The sequence below is a fragment of the Alligator mississippiensis genome, chromosome 1 (genome assembly GCF_030867095.1).
Source record: "Alligator mississippiensis isolate rAllMis1 chromosome 1, rAllMis1, whole genome shotgun sequence".
NCBI classification, from domain to species: Eukaryota; Metazoa; Chordata; order Crocodylia; family Alligatoridae; genus Alligator; species Alligator mississippiensis.
The window spans coordinates 348,198,353-348,220,151 of record NC_081824.1 but is presented as its reverse complement, the minus strand read 5'-3'; the positions used below and the strand labels follow the sequence as shown (position 1 = coordinate 348,220,151).

Genomic DNA, 21,799 nt, shown 5'->3' with positions numbered 1-21,799 from the left:
GGAGGCAAAAACCGCAGCATATTTAAAACTGCAATATTCACCTCCTGGCCATCAGAAGCAAGCAGCAAGCCATGGGTCTCATGGGAACCCTCCACCAATCAGCAGCAGTGGGAGCATGAGGGAAACTCCAAAATTAAAGGTGCTGCTGCACAGAGCACTTCTGACACAAATTCCAGTGGTCTCTGGTTTTGATTCTATGATAGTGATATAGGGTCACAGTGGCAGCGGCTACTTGCAACACTGACTATGCAGTAGCTCATTACTACTGTGCAGTAGCATCGTGTGGCAGGAAGCATGACATGATGCTATTGCGCAGTCAGCATTACCTAAAAGCTGTTCAGCGATGCTACTGTGCAGTAACTCCAGTTATTGCATAGTCATTTAGTACTTGTTTATACTAAATATAGAAAAATTTGATTAAAATGAAACACTACCATATATGTATATATACATATATATGTGGTGATCCATTTTAATCATAGCAAAATGTGGATTTGGGGTTTTATTAGTTTTTAATTTATTAGTTTATAAATTTCTCTCATCAAAAATTGGGGATTTTCTTTTTTATCAGAGAAAACCAGCATCCCTGGACATGAGTCCATGGTTGGCTTGGATGCCCAACCCTATGGCTCTGCCCCCGTGCCCATTGCGCAGTCAATGTCTTATGTAGACACGGCCAGTAAGTCAGATGGTGTTATAGCTATTCTGGAAAAGCCCAGTAGTGGAGATGCAGTATATGCTGACAGAAAAGATTTTTCCACTGACTTTAAAGTAAAGATACACCTTAGTTTTTGTTGTCATTGTCTATGTAACCCCTGGTTGGCTTAATGTGTGTGGTATGTACATGTTAGGTCAGCATTCCTTAACTGGCGGGACCCTAGTGGACTTATTCTGGATTTATACTGGTGTAACTTGTAATCAGGATCTGCTCCAAAAAATGCCAGTCTTCAATTTAGAGTTTGAATTGGGTGAGTAAAATCTCAATGGTCGGTTTCAGGCACTATTATTCACAGTAGGCCTGATTCAAGTCACGGTCATACCAGTATAAATCAGGATAAGGTCTGCTGTAGTCACTGGCAAGTCATCCTTGTAAAACTGGACATATGTGTTCTTCCTGGCACAGCCAGCACTCAAAGAGGCTACAGGACCAGATATAACAGAGCTGTCTAAATTATTTGTCATATCATTCAAATTGGCATACTTACAGATCAGGCCCTTGGTATGGCCCTCCACACTCCCAGAATAAAAAAGTGTTTCTAAATCTCGTGCAACTCTTTGAAATTGTCGTTAGTTGTCTTCTGTCGTCTTAAGGGAAAATGCTTAATGAAAAACTGGTGTTTTGTGTGCATAGGGCTATCAGAGCTCATGGTAGAGGATATCTTTTATTAAACCAACAAGGTTTTTGCAAAAAAGTTTCTTTAATTTTTAATACAATTAATAAAAGATAATCACCTCGAATAAAAGATACTAATAAAAGACACTAATAAAAGATATCACCTCTACCATGAGCTCCAATTGTTTTTTCTTCTAGACCAATACAGCTACAAACTGGATAAATGACACATGGAAGATATCAAATTTTAGCCAGTTTTTTTAAATGAAATCTTCATAATTTTCCAAGCAAGAAGCAGCTGTGACCACCTGAAACCTGAGATACTGTTCCTGCCTCGGGTCAAGGTAATTTGCATGATAACAGAGTCTCACAAGAGAGCTGAGAGACTCATTACTAGCTAAGAATGGCCTGCCCAGAGGAGCTTTCCATCTATTGACTCCTCTGTGAAATCCTATGAAATATGAACTTTTATTTCTACCCAGAAGAACTTTTACAATCTTTTCTCCAATGCCTGATGAAGGATGTTTGTACCCGAAAGCTTGCAATTAAAGACATTTTTTTGCAAAAAACTTGTTGGTGTAATAAAAAATACCATCTCTACCATGAGTTCTGATTGTTTTTTCCTCTAGACCAATATGAATACAACCTGGATACCTGACATAGGGCTATAAGGAGATTTCTGAGTATTATCTGGCTTTAAGTTTTCATTTAAGCACAGCATATAGGTTTCAACACATCCCTTGGAACCTTGAACAATCTTTCTGAATAGGTTGGTCGGTTGATTTCTGTATTCTTCTTGTATAAAAGGATCTTAACATCTATAGAAGAGAGTACATTTAATTTAATAACACAAGTTCTCCATGGAATGCTGATAAAAAAAAACAAAACCTCATCTACGTGGGCAGTAGGAATTTTTCAAATGTATTTCATTTATTTATTTTTGTTACATTTTTTTTAAATTAGCTGTCTATAACAGGCAGGCAAGGTTCTTTGGATAGATGTGATATTTTTTATTAGACTGACTGAGTACTTGGAGCAAAGTTCTTTGCAAGCTTTTGGGCAAAAGCACCCTTCTTCAGGCATAGGGAGATGCCGTAGTTGTAATTTAATTTAATAGTGCACTTATGCAAATGCACATACTTACCACTCTCTTCCAAGTCCTGTTTGTACCATTCCTTTGTATTTGTTGTTCATGTTTGATCCTTATTTTACAGCTTGTCTATACTATGGGACACAAAGGGTCATATGGTGTTATAGCTTTGCTGGCAAAGCCTAATAGTAAGTTGCAGTGTATGCTGACAGAAAGGATTTTTCCACTGGCATTGTTATGCTGCTTCCCAAATGACATTAAGCTGACAGAAGCCCTCTTTTTCAGAAGCTGTGTCGACACCAATGGTTTTGCCAGCATAGCTACATCAGCTAGGGATGTGAGCCAAAATAGCAATTGTAGTAACTTTTAAATTGGGATAGAAGTGCCTTTACCTAACTGTACCTGTCTCAGACAGGTAAACCTAAACATTCACATTTATTGTGATTTTGGAGGAAGTCACTTAGTGAAAAATCAAAGTCCTTTAGTTAAGAACTTTGAGACCTAGAGATGAAAAGTGCTACATGAGACTTAGGAAACGTTATTACTATTTGAATATTTATCTAAGAACTTTCCATTTTTCCTCTTTGTTTTTGGGATTAAGTCCTGCAGGTTTTAGGATTCCTATTGAATTCTGCCTAAGTAATGACTGCAGGAGTGCTGAGTATATTTCTCTATCACATGGGTATCTTCTCTTTATGTTAAAATTCCTAACTTAATCTCCCCATGGCCCAGTTTATCCCTGGTATAAAACTCTATTGGAGATAGACTTGGCTCTGTATTTTATTTTGTATCACTGTATCTTTACTTCCTGTTCTCTACTTATGAAACAATAAACAATGAAATAAGCATACAAGTGTAGACTATCAAAACAGAAACCCAGGAAAGCTAAAACTAAGAGACAATGGTGATCATATCACTATAGTGCAGCAGCAGGAGTTATGAAAACTCGGTTCATCAGCCCACCACTAATTTCCTGCATGTTGTCAGGCATGTGACTTGCTTCTTCGGGGACAGATTTTGTTGTTTTCAGTCATGCTGAATAGGCCCATGGTCCTGTGAAGAATTTTATTTGTGCCCAATTTGACACAGGTTCTTCATACCTTAAGTAGGAGTGTGTTTTCCTGCTCTGTGAGCATCACTAAATCTGTCCCTCCATCAGCTAAGTTTTTTTCACGTTCCCATGTAGACTTTCCCGTTCACATTCCCGTGAGTGTAGTCCTTAAGAACAACAGCAAAAATTATGAGAGTTCGCAATACAGGTTTTCCTCGATTTATGCAGTAGTTGCGTTCCTAGGGCATGGTGCATAAATCGAATTCACATAAAGTGAACCCAGTTTACAATGAAACAGATAGGGATGTGTTCCCACGGTGGTGAGGGAGGGAGGGAGGAAGGCTGGGGCTAGGGAAGGGGCGGGGAGAGTGACACAGCACAGCCCAGTGGCTGCAAGCAGGCAGCATCTGCTACTCCTGGGGCTGCAGCAGGGGTGGCACCAGGCTCTTCGTGGTGCTCAGGGTGGGTAGCAGCCCCACTCACTCCACTTCTCCACACTCACCACAGCCCCTGCTACGGCAGCCCCAGGAGCAGCCGATGCCAACTGCCTGCAGTCACTGGGCTGCACTGTGCCCCGAACCCCCTGGCGTGGTGCAGCCCAGTGGCTGCAAGTAGGCGGCGTCCGCGACTCCCAGGGCTGCAGCAGCGGCGGGCCGCAGTCTGCAGCGAGACAAGACCAGGCTCTTCCCAGCACTCGGCAGCAGTGCTGAGAGGGCAGGTTGGGGGGGGGGGGGGCGGCTATGGCGAATTTTGGGGTGGCAGCGAGCCCCCTCTCATCGCCGCAGTCCACCCTGAGCACCAGGAAGAGCCTGGTACCACCACTGGCCCCAGCCTGTGGTGGCCACCAGTCCCAGCCTGCTCTCATCCCACTGCAGGTGGCTGCCTGCCCCTGCTGCAGCCCTGGGAGCAGTGGATGCTGCCCGCATGCAGCTGCTGGGCTACGCCATGCCTGGCTCAGGGTACCTTTACCTAACTGGGTAAAGGCTCGGGGGACAGCGCAGTGCAGCAGTGGCTGCAAGCTGCTGGCATCGGCCATTCTCAGAGCAGCTGCAGCAGGGGCTGTGGTGAGTGGGGCCATGGCCCTTGCTCCCCCCCTTACCCCTCTCCTCAACTCATGGCCCTTTCCCCTCTCATCACAAACTTGAGGGAGAGAAGAGCGCGCCTCTACCGATCGCATAGCAGCAAATTTACTTCACATATAACAAATTTCAGTTATAAAAAAGGTCATCGCATAAGAGCGAATTTGCATAAATCTAACCTGCATAAATCGAGGGAAACCTGCACTGGTAACATGTCCTCTAGCAGGGGCCAAAATCACATCCTGGGCTACTTGGTGCTAAGTGGCCTGCCATACCCAGTGCCAAGGGGCACAGGCATGAATGCCATGTGCCCCCGGAGGCTGGGGAGGCATGGAGAGCTTACGCAGGTGGTGGCAGCGCTGTTGGCAGCGGGATAATGGCAGCAGCAAGCGGTGAGCTCCTGCAGGAGGCTGCAGGCAGTGCGGGGGGTGGTGAGTGCCAACCAGCGGTCAGCAACCACCCGCAGACGTGACCGGCAGCGTCAGCAATGGCCAGCGGCAATTGGGGACTGCCCACAGATGCCTCCAGCAGTGTTGGCGGCGAGGGGAGGTGGGGTGGCTAACGACAACAGCCCAGATGCACTATTGGCAGTGTCAGCGGCACCTTTTTGCAGGGGTGCACCGCCACACTCAGGGGGTGCACATGCACCCGCATGCACCACCTATGCATCGCCAATGGGCACAGGGGCAGAGCTGTGGAGTTGGGCATCCAAGCCAACCATGGTCTCATGTTCAGGGATGCTGGTTTTCTGTGATAAAAAAAAATCCCCAATTTTTGGTGAGAGAAATTTATAAACTAATCAATGAAAAACTATTAACTAATAAATTAAAAACGAATAAAACCCCCAAATCCATATTTTCCCACGATTAAAATGGATCACCGCATACATATATGTATATATACATACATATACAGCGGTGTTTCATTTTGATCACGGGAAAATTTGGACTTTGGGTTATTTCTATCCGAAAATTAGATTGTGTGTTTTGTTTTTTTTAATCAGAGAAAACCAGGATCCCTGAGCGCTGTCCAACCTCGCAGAGCCTGTCACCCAGGCGGCATTGCGCATGCGCATCCACACGCGCTCCCCGGCAGTGCCTCACCGCGGGCGGCGCGTGGAGCCCCGGGGGGAGGAGGCACCCGCCCGGGAACCGCCAGCCACGCAGCCAGACGCCTCGCGCCCGTCCCAGCGCATGCGCAGTAACACCCCCCTCTTCCCTCTCTCGGTTGGCAGGGGCGGCAGTGCGCCTGCGCGGCCCGGGCGGGGCGGAGCCGGCCCGGCGCTGGCCTTGCGCGCGAGCGAGCGAGCGCGGCCGATAACGGGCGTCCCCCGCCGCCGGGGATGGTGAGCAAGGGTCCGCTGCTGCGCCTGATCGCCGCCCTCAACCGCCGGAGGATGAAGCTGCTCACGGGGATCGCCCTGGTCGCCTACGTCGCCTGTGAGTGTGGCGGGGCTGGGGGCGGCGGGGGCGCAGCGGGACCCCCGCGCGCACGCGCTCTGCTGTGCTCGTGTACTGCACGGGGTGGTGGTTGTTGCCTCCTTGGGCTCCGGACCGCGGCAGGCCAGGGTCTTTGGGGAGATGCGATGTCTCTTATATTCGTGCAGTGAAGAGTTGGAAAAAGTGTTTTCGCGTACTCATGCACATGCAGTTGCATGGATGCGTGTGTGGGTAGGCGTGTGCTTACATGCACATCTAGGCAGGCAGATGTGCATGGGCAAACGCATGTGTGTGGCCCTCTACATGGGACACATACAGGTGCGCACGTGGCCGTGTATGCCTGCCCAGGTGCACACATGGACACACAGATGTACGTCCTGTGTGTGCGTGCCCACATAAATGTACAAGGACGGGAAGTTTTTTCTCTACCCCTTCATTACTGCCCCCTCCTAGTGGTGATGTGTAGAGGGTGCATGGGGGTGCACGTGCACCCCCTGAGAGCTCCAGTGCACCCCCTGACAGGCAACGCTCCCCGCCTAGGCTATGGGCAGGGGGGGCAGGCAGGAGCTCTGGTGCCCCCCGCCCGCCCCATGAGTGCCGGCCCCGGGGGCGGGGGCACCAGATGAAGCGCTGCTGGCACTTCGCCTTCCACCCCCCTGGCTGGCAGGGTTGGCCACAGGGGGGACCCCCCATCTCAGTCGCTGACTGGCCGCTGAAGGGGCATGTGTCCTTCCCAACCCCCCAAGCAGTTGGTCAAGGGGTGCCCAGTTCCCTCCCTTGTTGCCCTGACATCTGCGATGTGGTTGGGGTGAGATCTGCCTAGAGTCCCAAGTGGCTGATGGGAGACAAAAGAGAGAAGGAGGCAGCTGGCAGGGGAGCCCTGGATGTTTACTTTGCTGTCAGGTTACTCAGCCTTAGCATGTCCAGCATGCTAAGTGATGTGGGCTTTTGAAGTGCCTGGCTTTCCACTTGCTTGCAGTTACTAAAAAAAAAAAAAAAAAAAAAAAAAAAAAATGTAGGCTGAACAGGGGAAACCTCTCCCAACAAGACAGATATGTGCCGCCAACAGCACATGCATGTGCTTGCAGCATTCTCACACCTGTAACATATCCACATGCGTCTTAGCCCCTTGATATTCATATTCTGCGCTGAAGCAGAGCAGTGTTTCAGGTATAACCAGGACTGGGCCGGTGCTGGGAGGCCCCTTAATAGTCATAGTAGTGCTTTGAAGTGGCCCTGTGCCTGAGCTACTTGTGCTAGTGTTAGTAAATGCATCTCTTCCCCCCCACCCCAATACTTTCTTTCAAATGATTAAGTGTTTGAAGGTCATGAACCTTCTTTCCATGAATTCCCATTCACCGTTCTTATGTAATGAATCATATTTGGAGTACAGTACAGCATTAATACTTGAACATAAGAAACACTAAACAAATAATCCAAATACCTTTTTTGCAAACTAGGAAATATGAGCTCCAAGCCTCTTAAGTTTTAATGGAATATTGCTTGCAGGCACACATGTGAAAGCCCCACATAAGGCTCACTTCCACTCCATGTGGGTCCATTTGTGGATTTCAGCCTCTGACAGTCTTTCAAGGGTGTATCTTGCATGGGGGTGGGGCAGTGGAATACCCTGTCTGTGCAGCGATGTGTTTGTGCTTGGTGCTCTGCAAAACTAGAAAGCCAGACTGTGTTCACAGTTTAGAAATAATGTTAAGGCTAGGACAAAGTTTCTCAGGTCTTGGATCATATCTTGTGTCCCGTATTTTGCTTAATATCCTTTGGATGCAAACCTGTCCTTTTGATTCTGCATAGCAGTGTGTACATTGTTGTGGTCTAAGAATCTAGACAGAAGCGTAAAGGTGGCTGGAAGAATTAGGGTCCTGACTGAAAGACTTTGTGGCTCGTTACTCCCCCAAATTGAAAGGGGAAAGGACCACATTGCCTTCCAGACCTTTTCCTCCTTTCCACCAAGGCCCATTGTATGTTTTGCACTGTTTCATATTCGGTTTGGTTTTTATGTTGGTGTATACTTTGTCTTCAGCTTGCTGTAGGTTTTACATTGACAGTGAAGACTATAGAAGTTGTCAGGGATGAGGTCTGAGACTTTGGCAGCTGAGTTGGTGGCAGCTGAAGCTTTTGATACTCAGAGGCAGATAGGTGAGCTAATTTGATGGGATGTTTTGAGTATGCAGAAAGGTCTCTAAGGCTTTTCATATTTAGGAAAGGATTGTTTTCCTCTTTCCTTCTCAGGCAAAGGTGGGGAGAATCAGCTTTCAAACCTTTCTCCCCACAATAACCCTGAACAGCAACCTGCTGTCTCATTGCAAGTCAGTATCTGCAGCTAGTAACTCGTGACATTTTAACTAATTGGATATTTCTGTCATCTTTAATATTATGTAGGTGTCAGCAGCAACTTCTAGGATAGCCTTATAACTCATTGAGTTATTCCAGGTTACTTGCTATGGGTATGGGAAAAATATTATGTTTTTCAGGCAGAATTTCATATGCTTGTGACTAAATTTCAGTTGTTAGAGAGAAGAAACTGCAAGAACCTTTGCTGCCTGAATCTCTGAGCTTTGAGGTTTTTACAGCTTTTAACTTCCTGAAGATTAAGTTGAGAGAGATGCTGCTGTTCAGTATGGAAAGGGTAGCCTGACATATTAAATAGTGAGTTAGTTCATGAGAATAAGGTTCTTGTAAATCTATCTCACTTGGTTATTCTAGTCAATCTCTGCAGTAGAATCATTGGTTTTGACTTGTGTCTTGAGTATATTAGGACATGGTGTCAGATTGTACTGAGCAATTGCTTCTGTAGAAAAAGATAACACTGCAGTTTTCCAAGAAACTTTCTGTTTTATTTCCCACTCCTGAAAGTATGTTTCTTGGAATATCAGTGAATTGCCACAGCACATGGAAGTGGTTAGATCATACCACACTGAAATAGAATGGAAGTTGAAGAAACTGAGCTACTTGTGCTAGTGTCAGTAAATGCATCTCTTCCTCCTCCCCCCAAATACTTTCTTTCAAATGATTAAGGATTTGAAGGCCATGAACCTTCTTTCCATGAATTCCCATTCACCGTTCTTACATAATGAATCATATTTGGAGTACAGTACAGCATTAATACTTGAACATAAACACTGAAAAAGTAATCCAAATACCTTTTTTGCAAACTAGGAAATAGCCTCTGAAGTTTTGATGGAATATTGCTTGCAGGCACACGTGTGAAAGCCCCAGATAACACGGGATGGAAGTGAGCCTTCTCATAAGGGGTTTGGTGTCTTATTTGATAAGAGATGCCTTTTCTTAAAAAGTTCTTCCCAAAGGGCTACATTGCTTCTATGAGGGCTTGTGTCAATTAACAAACTTGTACTGGCAGACAGCACTCACATAGGGAAGCCTCCAGGACATGTGCCCACCTGTGCAGCTCCTGCTGGAACTGCACAGCTTCACTGCTGCAGCTGGGAGAAGACCTGCTGGGTGATGGCAGAAGCCAGTTTCTGACTGCAGCGCTAGTGTTCCTCTGCCATCGGAAAGAAGGTGTTCTGCTGCAACTATGGGTGTGGATGTACTCAGTCCTGCTGACAAAGCTATGTAGTGTGGATGAAGCCTGAACGAGTTAGGAAGATGTAAGTAGGGCCCCCAAAAAACAAACATCTACAACAACACTCTTACAGCCAGATCCTACAGTCTCTGTTTTTCTAAGAAAATCCTTGGATCACAATGAAGTTGCCAAAGAGATTAATTAGTTAGTTGCAAAATGAGGCCTGCAGTAATTATGTACTCTTCTTGCAGAACTCATTGACTTTTGTAACTTCTGTTTAAGTGGAAGGTAAGGACATAGCATCCATTAAGATCCCATCAAGACATTGTAACTCACAGTTTCATTAAACTTATTTAAACCGATTTAAAGGGATACAGTGCACTCAGAAAGGCCTGCAATTTGAATCTTGTGGGAAAAAAAAACAACCCAAAGGAATATTTCTACAGCAACAGAAATAAAACTGCATGTAGTTTAAAATCTGAAACTTAAGCTTCCTAGTGCTGTGAACATGAAAACAACCAGAAGTAGAAGTGAGATGTTATACTTTGTTTTCATTATGGCAAGTGGTAAATAAACAGCAATCAACACAATATTTTTAAGAGTGGAACATATGTCATTATTAAGATGAGTAGTTTATTTACACCATACAGCCTAGAGTTTCTAAAACACTTGCCTAAATGCAAGCTTGCAAGCCTGTACTATAATGTTTAAGTAAAACTTGAATCCTATAAAGAACGGTATCTGCTCAGCTTTGTGTACTGTACCAATAATCTCATTGATGTATGAAGGTTTTGTAGGGTAGGGGTTTTTTTAGATGCTTATCTGTGGACTTTGAAGTCTTATTTTTTACAAATCTTAGCCAGGATTTTAAAGTGGGTCATAAGCCTTCAAATCTGTTTTAAGAAATATTTTGCTTTGGTAGGTAAATAATCCCCCCCCACTCCTCCCCCCCCCCCCCAAGAATTCCAGTTCTGCCAGAGTTCACTAATTCTTTCCTCCTCCTCAAACCTTATAATTAGTACATTTGCCCCCATTTCTTCTTTAATGTTCGTAATAGGACGTTATGCTTCACTAAATGTTACAATGCGTTTCTTATTGTGACAGATCTTTTATTTATATTAAGGTGAAGACTACACTTTTTTGTGTACTTTCTCAACCTGTTATTTTCCCAGTGGTGTTCATTTACTTAATTGTTTACATTGTGAAAATGGTGATTTTTTTTTTCAATAGATTACCAAATTTGTGTGAACCAGTGAGGCACTAATGTATATTCAAATATAACAGTTAGTATATTTCTGCACCTGATTCTTCAGTGGGTCATATGTTGTGTATTATCTGTGCAGAGTGAATGTAAAATGCTACTTTTCTGTGCTGGTTACATTTTATATTCACTTTGCGGTAGTGAAAACCAGTGGCATTGGTGAAAGGAAGCAGAGAATAAAGCCTTCTCTTTCCAAGGATTTGAATTTTGAATGTGTAAGTGACTGAGAAAGCTAATGTGCGACAAGGGTGTAGGTTGTAGCCATGTTGGTCTGAGGCAGGGGTGGGCAATTATTTTGGGTGGAGGGCCGCTTACTGAGTTTTGGCAAGCCATTGAGGGCCACATGATAGGCAGTCAGGGACAGATAAATATTCATTTTCTAAATTTTTTAGGGGCCCTGCAAGCCAGATAGAATGGCTTGGTGGGCTGCATTTTGCCCACCCTTAGTCTAAGGACATAGGCAGACAAGGTTCTTTGGGTGAATCTGATATCTTTCATTAGACCAACTTAAATAGTTGGAAAAAAATTCTTAACAAGCTCTTGGGTTTAAAAACCCTTCCTCAGGATGAGGAAGCCTCTGCAGTTAGTGTGTGCTTTTCCTTGATGGAATCAACAGTAAAGAAGCCAGAGGCTGGGCTGGTCTGCATGTAAGACCAGCAGTCAGTGGAGATGTAAATTGAGGAGTCAGTGGATAAGAAACAGGCTCAATGGAGGGAAAAGAGAGAAGGGGGATGAACATAGCAGGTAAATAGTGGAGAGGTACCTGAGGAGTCAGATGTCAGGCAAGTTATAACGTGCATCATAAATCCAATGTCTGTATTTAGTCTGTGATCTTTAGTATCCAGGAGGTTGTTGACGTGACGTTCATAGGCTTGTCTGTGAAAAGTGTTTTGTAAGTTCCCTTTGGAGATTAGAACTGAGAGATTGGAGAGAGAGTGGTTTTCTTGTGAGAAATGTCTCTCCACAGGTACTTGGGTATTCTTGTCTTTAATAGATTTCCGGTGTGCATTCATTCTGTTGCGCAGTTGTTGTTTGGTGTCTCCTACGTATTTTCCATCAGGGCATTTGGTGCATTGGATGAGGTGTATTACATTTCTGGAGGTGCAGCTGTAAGATCCAGGAATGCTGATGGCTCTGTTGTGGGGTGCAGTAATTGTGGGGGTGGTGGAGATGCGTTGGCAGGTTTTGCATTTCTTGATGTGGCATGGTCTGGATCCATTCAGTGTGTTCTGGGCTGTAGGAAATTGGCTTCTGGTGATGAGGTTAGTGAAGTTTGGTGCTTGTTTGAAGACTAAGATGTGTGGTTCTGGGAAGATCTCTTTAAGAATAGGGTCTCCTCCTAGTATGGGTTGCGGTTGTCTGAGGATTTTCCGTACGGGTTCAAGGGAGGAGTGATATGTCATAACTAGCGGTGTGCAATTCGTGGGGGGTTTTCTTCTGTACTGCAGCAATTCTTCACATGGTATCTCTTGTGAAGATAGCTCTTTCAAACATGCCATATATCTCTCTGGAGGAGTGTCCTTGTTGAGTGACAGCCTTTTAAGATTAGTGAGGTGGCAATGTGTGACAACATTTTTCACAAATCTCATGCTCCCCTGCACCCATATGAATTAGTCTGCTGCTGAGAAGCAAGGGTTTTTGTGGGTGATATTTTTCTACTAGACCAACTGTGTAGTTGGGTGGGGTAGAAACAAGCTTTTAGGTACCACTGTAATATTCCTTAGAGGATACTGATTGTACTGATCAGTGTCTTCCACAAAAAAAAGATAACCACAATATAGTTTCTTAAACTTTCTCTGTTTTATTGCCCCCTCTGAAAGTATGTTTCTTGAAATGTTACTGAATTACCACAGTGCTGTAGAGTGGTTAAATCAGGGGTTCCCAACCCCTGGGCTGTGGCCCGGTACCAGGCCGTGAAGGGTTGGCTGCTGGTCCTCAGGAGGGCTGGCTGCCAGACCGGAAGTGACTGTGGACCAGTAAACTGTGGACTGGAAGTGACTAGCATACTGCAGACTGGCAGCCAACCCTTGTTTATATCGAGTATGCTGGTCACTGCTGGTCCACAGCTTGCCGGTCCTCAGCATAAAAAAGGTTGGGAGCCTCCGGGTTAGATAACTGAAAGCTTATCCATTTTCCCCCTAACTACACAACTGTTCTAGTAAAAGATATTGCCTGAAATTCTTGCTGCTTGCATGTTTCCTGATCCATCGCAGTTACATTATAGCCCAAACTCTGTTGCTACTGTCATTTCTTGAACTCTTTATATTTTGGTGCTTGTCATCATTCAGGTTCTGAGAAATCAGTTGGTATTTAGCTTTGCTCTAGCTATCCCTTCACATCTTTTAAAGACACCCTTCAGAAGCAGACACGTTCTCACACACTGTATAGCAGCTGCCTCAACTTTCACGTAGCCATGCACAGTACATGGCTAGCTCAATGCAGCCAAGCCCTCACAATTAACATGCCAATTGTCATGCAACTGATGGATTGCAAAATTCCAGTGTGTGTGGCTCTGTTACACCAGTTAACATAAAGCAAGATACGCAGGAGCCTTTGATGTATTCCTTCTCCATACTATCCAAGTTCTTAAATCCATGTGGCAGAGTTGACAGTATTGCTGCTGTAGATTTTCAGCACAGTGGGGCATTTGATTTCCCCTGGTGACTTCACATCAGCTTAGTGAGCCCCTGAAAGCGGTATTAGCTTTCTTGGATACAGAAGCTCATCTCCTCACCAGTACAGGCATAGCTGGTAAGGTTGCTTCTGAATGATATTGGTCAATCTATTTCCTGTCATTAGGAAGGTCTGACATCCAGGGAGTTGAGTGATAGATGATCAGAGTTGTTTTTGGGCTTATGGTTTGACTAAAGCTGGAAACAAACAGCAGAGTGGTTTGTGAACAGCTGAAGTTCTGCCTATGTGCTATGAAAGCATGAGCTTCAATCTGGACAGAATGGAGTGAAAGGCTTTTCAATGTCCTGTCAACTTCTACTGCTGTCCCAGCTCCTGCTCATGTTGATATGGAATAGGAAAACAAATTCCAACCTCTCAGTTTTTGTGTTCAGGTACCACCGAGATTAGTTTGTTAACACTTTGACTTCTGCTTGGACGTAAAAAGGAGAGCCCAACAAAACCTGCTAGCCCACCTCAATTTAGTGATCATCTGGATGGAGTATTTGTCTGTTAAGTACAGGCCAGATTTCTGTAGATGCAGGACCACTTGGATACCAAGGTAGAAGAGCTGCACCATGTGTGGCAGGGCAGTGCAGGACTCCAAACTATTCATGGGCCAGCTTGTGATGTCATATGCTCAGTGATTTCTGTTGAGAGAGGATGCAGCACTTTCAGGGAGCTGCTTAACAAGGTATTAAGTGGTGTTGAATACATGCACAGGATTTCGCAAGAGGGCAGTAGTTAAGGTGTGGGAGACTCAGATTTGTTGTCTTCCTGTGTGACAGGTTTGACATGCCACCTGTCAGTAGACTGCCTTACCTACCAGGCTATACAGTATTCACAGTAAGATGCTGTCAGTCTTGTCCGTTGACATTGTTCTGCTTTGTTTAAATAATTAAATGTTTACCAGAGTGGAGATTAGAATCTGGTCCTAGCCATCAGGCTTAGAAAATAACTTGTACTCTCTTGTTCATTAACTATTTCACGTGTAATGGAATGGCTCTGAGAGGAAGGGTTGAGGAAAGCTCATATTAGTATACCCTGTAGGTTACACCTTACTCTGTAGGTGGTTAGGATAGCATCCTGGGAAGCTAAAGGCTCAAATTCATACCTAGTCTGTCTCATTCAGAGAAGGGATCTATCAGGGTCCTGTTCATTATCAGTGCGATGTGGTTAGAACAGATAATTAGCTTTTAAAAATCTTAACAGGCAAAGCATCTAATGTAACTTAATAAAAAAGAACAAGTTAATACACCTTGCTGAAAGGCATGATCCTAATTATTTCTCCATGTGAAAATTTGTATGCAATTATCAATCTTATTTTTTTCTGCCAAAATGGTGCCATTTTATAAGTTGTCATCTCAGTCTGGTAGGTTTGCAACATACTGTCATTTCAGTACACAAATTCCCCTAATATTTGTATGGGAAAAACAGTATTACTGTCTGAGCTGAGGATTACTGTGGAACACCTGATTATTGTATGTCTCTGCTTGTTATCAATGTATACTCTGGCTAGTCCTTTGTTTTGTAATGGCTAATTACAGATTTAATTGGGATCCACAAGGCAATTAAAGTAGTTTACTTTTGATGCAGCTGGTATACTAGTCACCATTTTTGACAAGCTCTCCCTGTATGCTTTTCCAGTCTGTCAAATTTTCCTCTAATAGTCTGTCATTAGTAGGAGACTACCTGCTGAGTGACCATGCAGATTCTAAAGAAAACAAAACCTTTTTGAGAATGTAGATTAAATTGTTGTGAATATTAATGCATGCTTCCTAGATGGAGTGTTTAGCATCAAATGATTCATTTTAAATTCTCAAATGTTATTTCAGACAAGGTTCTTTGGGTGAATCTGATATCTTTTATTACACCAATGTAAATAGAAGAAAAATTTTAGCAAGCTTTTGCATGTAAAAATCCTTCATCAGGCTGAGAGCCTCTGCAGTGGTGTGTGCCCTTCCTGGATGGAATCAATAGTAAAGAAGCCAGAGGCTGGGCTGGCATGCATGCAAGACAGGCAGACAGTGACGATTATTTCTTCACTGACTGACAATAACAAATGTTATTTCTGCTCTGGAAACTTTAGGTAACAATATCAATTCAGACTTTCTTTTTTGGTATGCCACTACTTTTTAAATAGGAAAATGCAAGAAGGTAATGGCCAGAACATAGGTTTAGCTGTGTTGGGGTAAGGAGAAGGTAGAAGGGGAAAATTAGCAATTATTAACAGCTGAATTCACTTAGGCTAGAGATTGGGAAAGAGTTTCAAGACATTCATCATTGTCAGCAGGAGGCCATCAGTTATTTGAAGATGTACAAAACAGAGCTGTTAAGAACGGAAGCGCTTCTTTTAAAAGCAGGTATTACAGTGGTCCCTTTTTAACACCAAAGTATGATCTAATCTCAGACAGACCTTGCAATCTCATCATCGGTTAAAATATCTGGTTTTGAATTCTGCAACTCCCTAAGCTTGTGGTTCTGAAGATGAGGGCTGTAGACCACAAGTGGTCTTACAGAGGTTTGGTATTTGGTTCTTAGATTGTCTTGTGTCCTTCTCCGCAACATTCAAGTCAGTCAGATGGTAAGGGTGCATGATGGTCCACAAGTAATGTTAAGAGTTTTTAATGTTTCCATAGCCCAGAAAGTTTGGGAACTGCTGTGTTTAATGCCATGGCACAAGGCTTGAAATTCTGCATGTTTTTACTATCATGCAGTACTTTAGGGTGGACTATGAGTTGTTTCAACTATTGTTGATTTCTTACATGTGATAGGGGAGAGAGAAGGGATAACCTGTGATGAAGGCAGAGATTTCCTCTGCAACTGGGCAAGCCACCTTATTTTTCTTCCCACCCTTTAAAGGGCAATAATATTTTCATCCTTCATGGGGGATATTGGGGATTAATTCAGTAATGGATGTGAGTTGTTTGTAGCCTGTGGTATAGCAAGGAATTTATAGAAAAAACATAAATTGCATGTTAATAATTTGCACGGACTGAATTCAAACAAACATCCTGTACAATGACACTCTTTTAGGGCCAGATCCTACATTCTCTGCTTTCTCTAAGTAAAGAGAAACCTTGGTTTCTGTATTCTATGTACTAAAAAAGATTATCCATTTCTCCTGTAATCTATAGATGCTCAGATAAGTGACTTTGACAGATCAGCAGATGTCAGTTTAATGGAGGGTGTTTTTTAAGTTGCAGCATGGCATTTTTATTTTTTAGTTTCTGACTTTTTTTTTTCTTCTAAGATAATTGAGCTCTTATTCCTGAACTCACATAGTCCCCTACCTAAGTAAAACATCAGACAAGAGAGAGTCTTTGTAATGGTCCTTGTTATATTAAAAGCTGCTGTATCTTATCTGTATAAATCCATTAGCATGATGTCAGAAATGTTCAGTATGCCTCTAGAGAGCCAACTTTTAAAATTCCCATAAATATTAATTATTCAGCAGAAAGAAAAGCATCCTTTGGACTTTGCCTTTTGGTCCCTTCTTGTTAAAGTTGACTTGGTATGTATGACTTAGTATATCTTGAAGGAAGGAAGGGTTTGGAAAAGAGAAAAAAATACTGCTAGATTGCACTTGCTGTAAGGACACAACTTCAATCTTGAGAGGCAAGGGAGTTTGAGTCTCTTGAGAGTCGAGACTTTTAACATTTTGTTTCAAAGATTCAAGCAGCTCGGGTTTTAAGAAGTATGGTCGTGTCTTGTTTTAGAGACCTTCCTCCTGTCTCCCAGAGGCAAAAGTTTTATCCCATTCTCCAAATTCTTTCTTTTCACAAGCTGAAACTTTTATTAAAAGTGTAAGGTCTGCAATAGTGATGAGTGCTTATGATTACATTTTTAATCTTAAAAGCACATTTCCTAGTAATCCTTGTAAAACTCCATCTTTGTTTTCCAGAGAAGGAAACAGAGGCAGAGAGGTTAAGAGATTTGCCCGAGATCAGAGGCAGTTTAGAATGGAATTACAATTTCTCTCTTCCTTGCACAGACCATTAAATGAGGCCATGTTGGAAAAAACCCCAAAACAACTAGATTTGATACCCAGGGATGTGCCCTAATCACTGGGTCTCCCTCCCTTGTCGAGTCTCCCTTCCTCTTTGTGACCCAGTGAAATCTTTAGTTCTTTTCTGAAGTGGCACAACTTCAGGAAGAAAGGTAGAAAGCGCCTCCCCCCTGCACTTCCCCCTCCAGAACAGCCCCTTATTCAGGTTGTCAGGGCCCTTTTTTGAGAGAAAGCAGGAAATGTGGGTTTGAACACCCTGAGCCTCCCACTTGCTCAGGATGTCAATTCTGTTCCCTCAGTTATTGGATTCAAGATAGGAGGAGGGTTTTTTTGAATCAGTAGCAGGAAGTTCTGTCCTGTAGGTGTCTGCTAGGTGTGCTAAGATAAGGGCTATACAGAATGTAGGTGAGAGAATGCCTGGTGTGAGCTCTGCCCCTCCATGATAAATAGTTTTGCACATACACAGAAACACAACATGCAGGGAAAAAAATCCTCTTACGTATAGAATAGGGCAAAATGCTGCTTTTGACCTAAGCAGTGCTTATGTGTACTGTATACAGGTATGTACACTGGCTGAAGGTAGAGAATACATTCTTAATGGGAAAGCTAAGCTAGGTCAAAGCAAAAGTTCCCCTCTCCCTCTGCCACCCAGGGCTAATGCAAGGAAAGTTGTATGTGATATTTTATTTTATGTGAAATGCAAGGGAAATCCTTGCAGAAGAATCGATGCAATCATAAACAAAAAGTGCTGCTGTGCCCCCACAATTTGGGCTTGCAAACATTCTCTTTTAATATAGAAAAGTAGGAAACTTTGCTGCTCCTCACTTGGTGGTGGTTAGTAGCTGTGCTATCACAGCAGAATACATTTGGGGAAAGAAAAGTATAGCTGTTACATGTCGAGTGCTCTCTTCCTGTTCTAGGCATTAAGTTTGCACTCCGAACTCCACCTCTGATGTAGCACAGCATTTTTACACTGCCACTTTTAAGAGGCCACTTTCTTATACTGGAGCTCATTTTGCTGTTCCAAAATGCTCACTGCAAAGTGAAAAGCTTAAGATTTTTTTTCTTGTGGTTCACCCCTCCTTTTCATCAGTTCTTCCTTACCAGCCAAATTTTGTGCCTTCCACTTGAAAACAAATTTATGTCTAGCTTATAGGATTTTGCAGTTAAGGAAAATAATATGAATAATAATATATAAATAATAATAATAAATATGAACAGTGGAAACAAGAGTTTGGTACACTACTACTCTACAGCCTGCCTTGCTCTTGCTATGTCTTCACTGCAAGAAAAAGATATTTAACTGCATCTCTGATTCAGTTAATCTATAAAGTGTATCTGTATCTGACTTCTGTAAAATCCTAGTACAGACAACTCTCAGGTAGTTTTCACTTCATTTTAAATAATACAGGTCAGTGCTGTATCCTCACCTCCTGGGGTTTACCTCAACGTAGCTTAGTTTAAGTAAAAAGTGTGAAGTCCTAATTGGGGATCTTTCAGAGGTAGCCATCTTCATTGTAAAGCAAGCTTTTTTCAGTGACAACGCTCATGCTGACACCATGTCTGAAATGCCCCATGAAGGTTATTTAAATACCATCCCCATTTTAAGTAGCTCCTAACAACATAAACACCTCAGTTCCTTAGAAGACTTTTTGTAGGCAATACTAACATTTCCTTTCCAAATACATAAGTAGTAAGTGCATTATTATGTTGCCTCACCCTTTTCACAGCTTTGTTGCATTGTTTCTTCTTAGGTGTCACCTGAAGGCCTTCAGGTGCTGTAAATGTTGCTGTGGGCTTTTTGTCTTGGTTATGTTTCTGTAAAGTACTTTTGGTGCACACTTGGAGGCTGTAAATAAATAATATTCCTGAGGAATTAGACACAAGCCTGTAGCAAAATAGTTATGCTTGGATGTCTTTTGTTTGTTAGACCACTTCAGGAATACCCACTCAAAGCTGGAAGCAGCCTGTATGACAGTTGAAGTGACTTCGGGAACTTTGTTTTAATACCATAACCATATCCTTTACTGCTAAGAACGTACTAATTTGGGTGCTTATCCTAAGGCTTTTTTTTCTTTTTTTTTTTCTTTTTTTCTAGGGCAATTTATAATGGGCTTCTGGAGATTTATTAATATTGGGAAATTCATTACTTATGTTCTGGGGTTCTTCTCACAAGCATATAAGCTAATTTATCTTGATGGACAAAATTGTCTGGTTAATAATTTGAGATGTCTCTTCTGTCAGTTCATCTACGTTTCCCCTCCCAAATGAAAGTATTAAGGAACAAATCCAATGGTTCTAATACCCTTATTATAATCATTATACCCTGAACATCTCCAGAAGAGGGGTGGGTGTGCATGTGCATGCATGTGTTTTTAATGAATTGATTTGGCAGACTATGAAATTTTATCTCTCTCTATGACAATAAGGAAAGGAACAGCAGTTTTTTGTTGCATTGTATTATACGGCTTTAAAAAAACTACATGAAAAAGCTTAAAGTTGCCAAGTGAAGTATTCAGAAATTAAGAAATGCCACTCTGGCCTCTCTGAAGTGTGTGTATCACATCTGTTTGAGAGAGTGGTGTTATTTTTAGTGCACAATGTTTGCGTGCCCAGTGTCCTACTTGGGTACTGCAGTAATTGAGGCAGTGCTTAGTTAATGGCCACATGCCTGTTGTACCCCATCTTCATTCAGTGTACACTTTCATCCCTGGTGAATGAGGGCTCTCTAGCTGGTGTCATATGTGCTTTGTCAAATCACAATTCAGTGATTATGAGCTTGTATGCTTTTTTATGGTGCTAGGTTGGGGGGGGGGGAAGAAGGGAAGTACATCATTCATTTAGCCATAGGTTCCTATCTGGAATATCCCACAATCTGATTCCAAACTCTTTCTCTTATAATGTGGGAGAGCCTCATCTGACTTTGCCAGGTTTTTTCCCCTGTCATATAGAAAGTGTTCTGATAAGTGACCTATTTAAAGATGATTGGTTTTAATACGTCATAAAGTCTAATCTTCTGCAAATCTCTTTATACAAACATGATATAAAATTGAGAAATGGCTCGTTTTGTTATTAAATGGTATTATTAATGTTGTTTTGTTTTCTTTTTTCTCTTTCAGCTGTATGGGGAAACTTTGTCAACATGAGGTAAAGATACTGATACAAAAGTAATATGTTATCTGAAGCAAGGTTACCTTTCCCATCATCAGGCAGCAACAAGAAGAAAACAAAAAGCCTAGAAACAAAGTTACTGGCATTTCAGCTAGCAAAAAGCATAGTTGCAGAACGCATTCCTGCTTAACTAAAAAAAAAAGTCTCCAACCTCAAAGAACATGTCTCCACTGCAGATTCAACTCAAGAGCTTACCTTTTTTTTTTTTTTGTCAAAGTCCCCTTTTTCTTCCACACATGCAAATTGATCTGAGTTAAGTGGCCTCAGGTTAGAACCTGGGCTCTGCTTTCATTGTACTTTCAACAGTTTTCACTTCTTGCCACCTCCCCTGTGCCTTTCCTCCACTATTCTCAGAATACCTGATGAGTTACCTATAATTCACTGGGAAAGACTCATAGGACATAGACAAATATAACATGTAAACCTGGAGTAGATAGGTTAAATTGGTTTAAATCTGCCTGAAACAAATCAAGTGTTCACTGGCACTGGTTCCTAGTTCTGTGTGGACAATAAGCATTCTGTGACACAAGTCTGGTCAGCGTTCCAGGTATCCCAGACTATATTGCTCTTCTCCCAGTACGCATGCACACACGCTCACTATTGCAGTTGGTTGCTCTACCCCCTTTTTTTACCCTATGGTTGAGACTTTTGATCAATGAGCTCCCTTCCACAACTTGTTTAATAAAAGCTATCTTTCTAACCATCAGCTGTGTTGTCACTCCTTGACTGCAGCCTCTCTACCTCCAGCCATCACGCCTCCCCACCTCATCAACCCCTGGAAACCAAAAAGCATTAAGTCTGAGTATTCTCTTTTCCCACCCTCCCTCCAAGTCACATGAGCAGACTACACGCTTTGGTCATTTGCAGGTTATTGAAATTCATTGCAATCATATGTAGTAAACAAGAGAGAGGCCTCCAGCCACAGGTCACCCACTGGGACTTTCAAAGCACATGTGCAAGCTCTCCTTCCCTTGCTGCTTGTCCATTGCAAGGCATGTTGAGGTGGTTGCTTATTCCACTTCCTAGCATCAGCGCCGTAACACTTCACAGTGATTGGGAACCAGTTTGCAATCAGTGACTTTTGGGAATGGTTCAGTTGTTATATTCGTTTGCATCCTGTTCCATAACCATTTTGAACCAGTTCTCAATCTG

The 21,799-nt window shown here is 42.9% G+C and overlaps 1 protein-coding gene across 3 annotated transcripts in view; it reads left to right on the top strand.

Moving 5' to 3' along the window:
* The first annotated feature begins 5,801 nt into the window (after nucleotides 1-5,801).
* The window catches only part of UXS1 (UDP-glucuronate decarboxylase 1), a 101,323-nt gene continuing 85,325 nt past the window's right edge, over nucleotides 5,802-21,799 (top strand). For 2 of the 3 annotated variants that reach the window (XM_019485014.2, XM_059721030.1), the window contains exons 1-2: nucleotides 5,802-5,992; nucleotides 20,596-20,623. In XM_019485014.2, the coding sequence (XP_019340559.1) occupies nucleotides 5,896-5,992; nucleotides 20,596-20,623 (125 nt within the window). In that variant the 5' untranslated portion in view covers nucleotides 5,802-5,895. The remainder of the gene's footprint in view (nucleotides 5,993-20,595; nucleotides 20,624-21,799) is intronic. The other variant, XM_006265920.4, reaches the window with a different exon arrangement.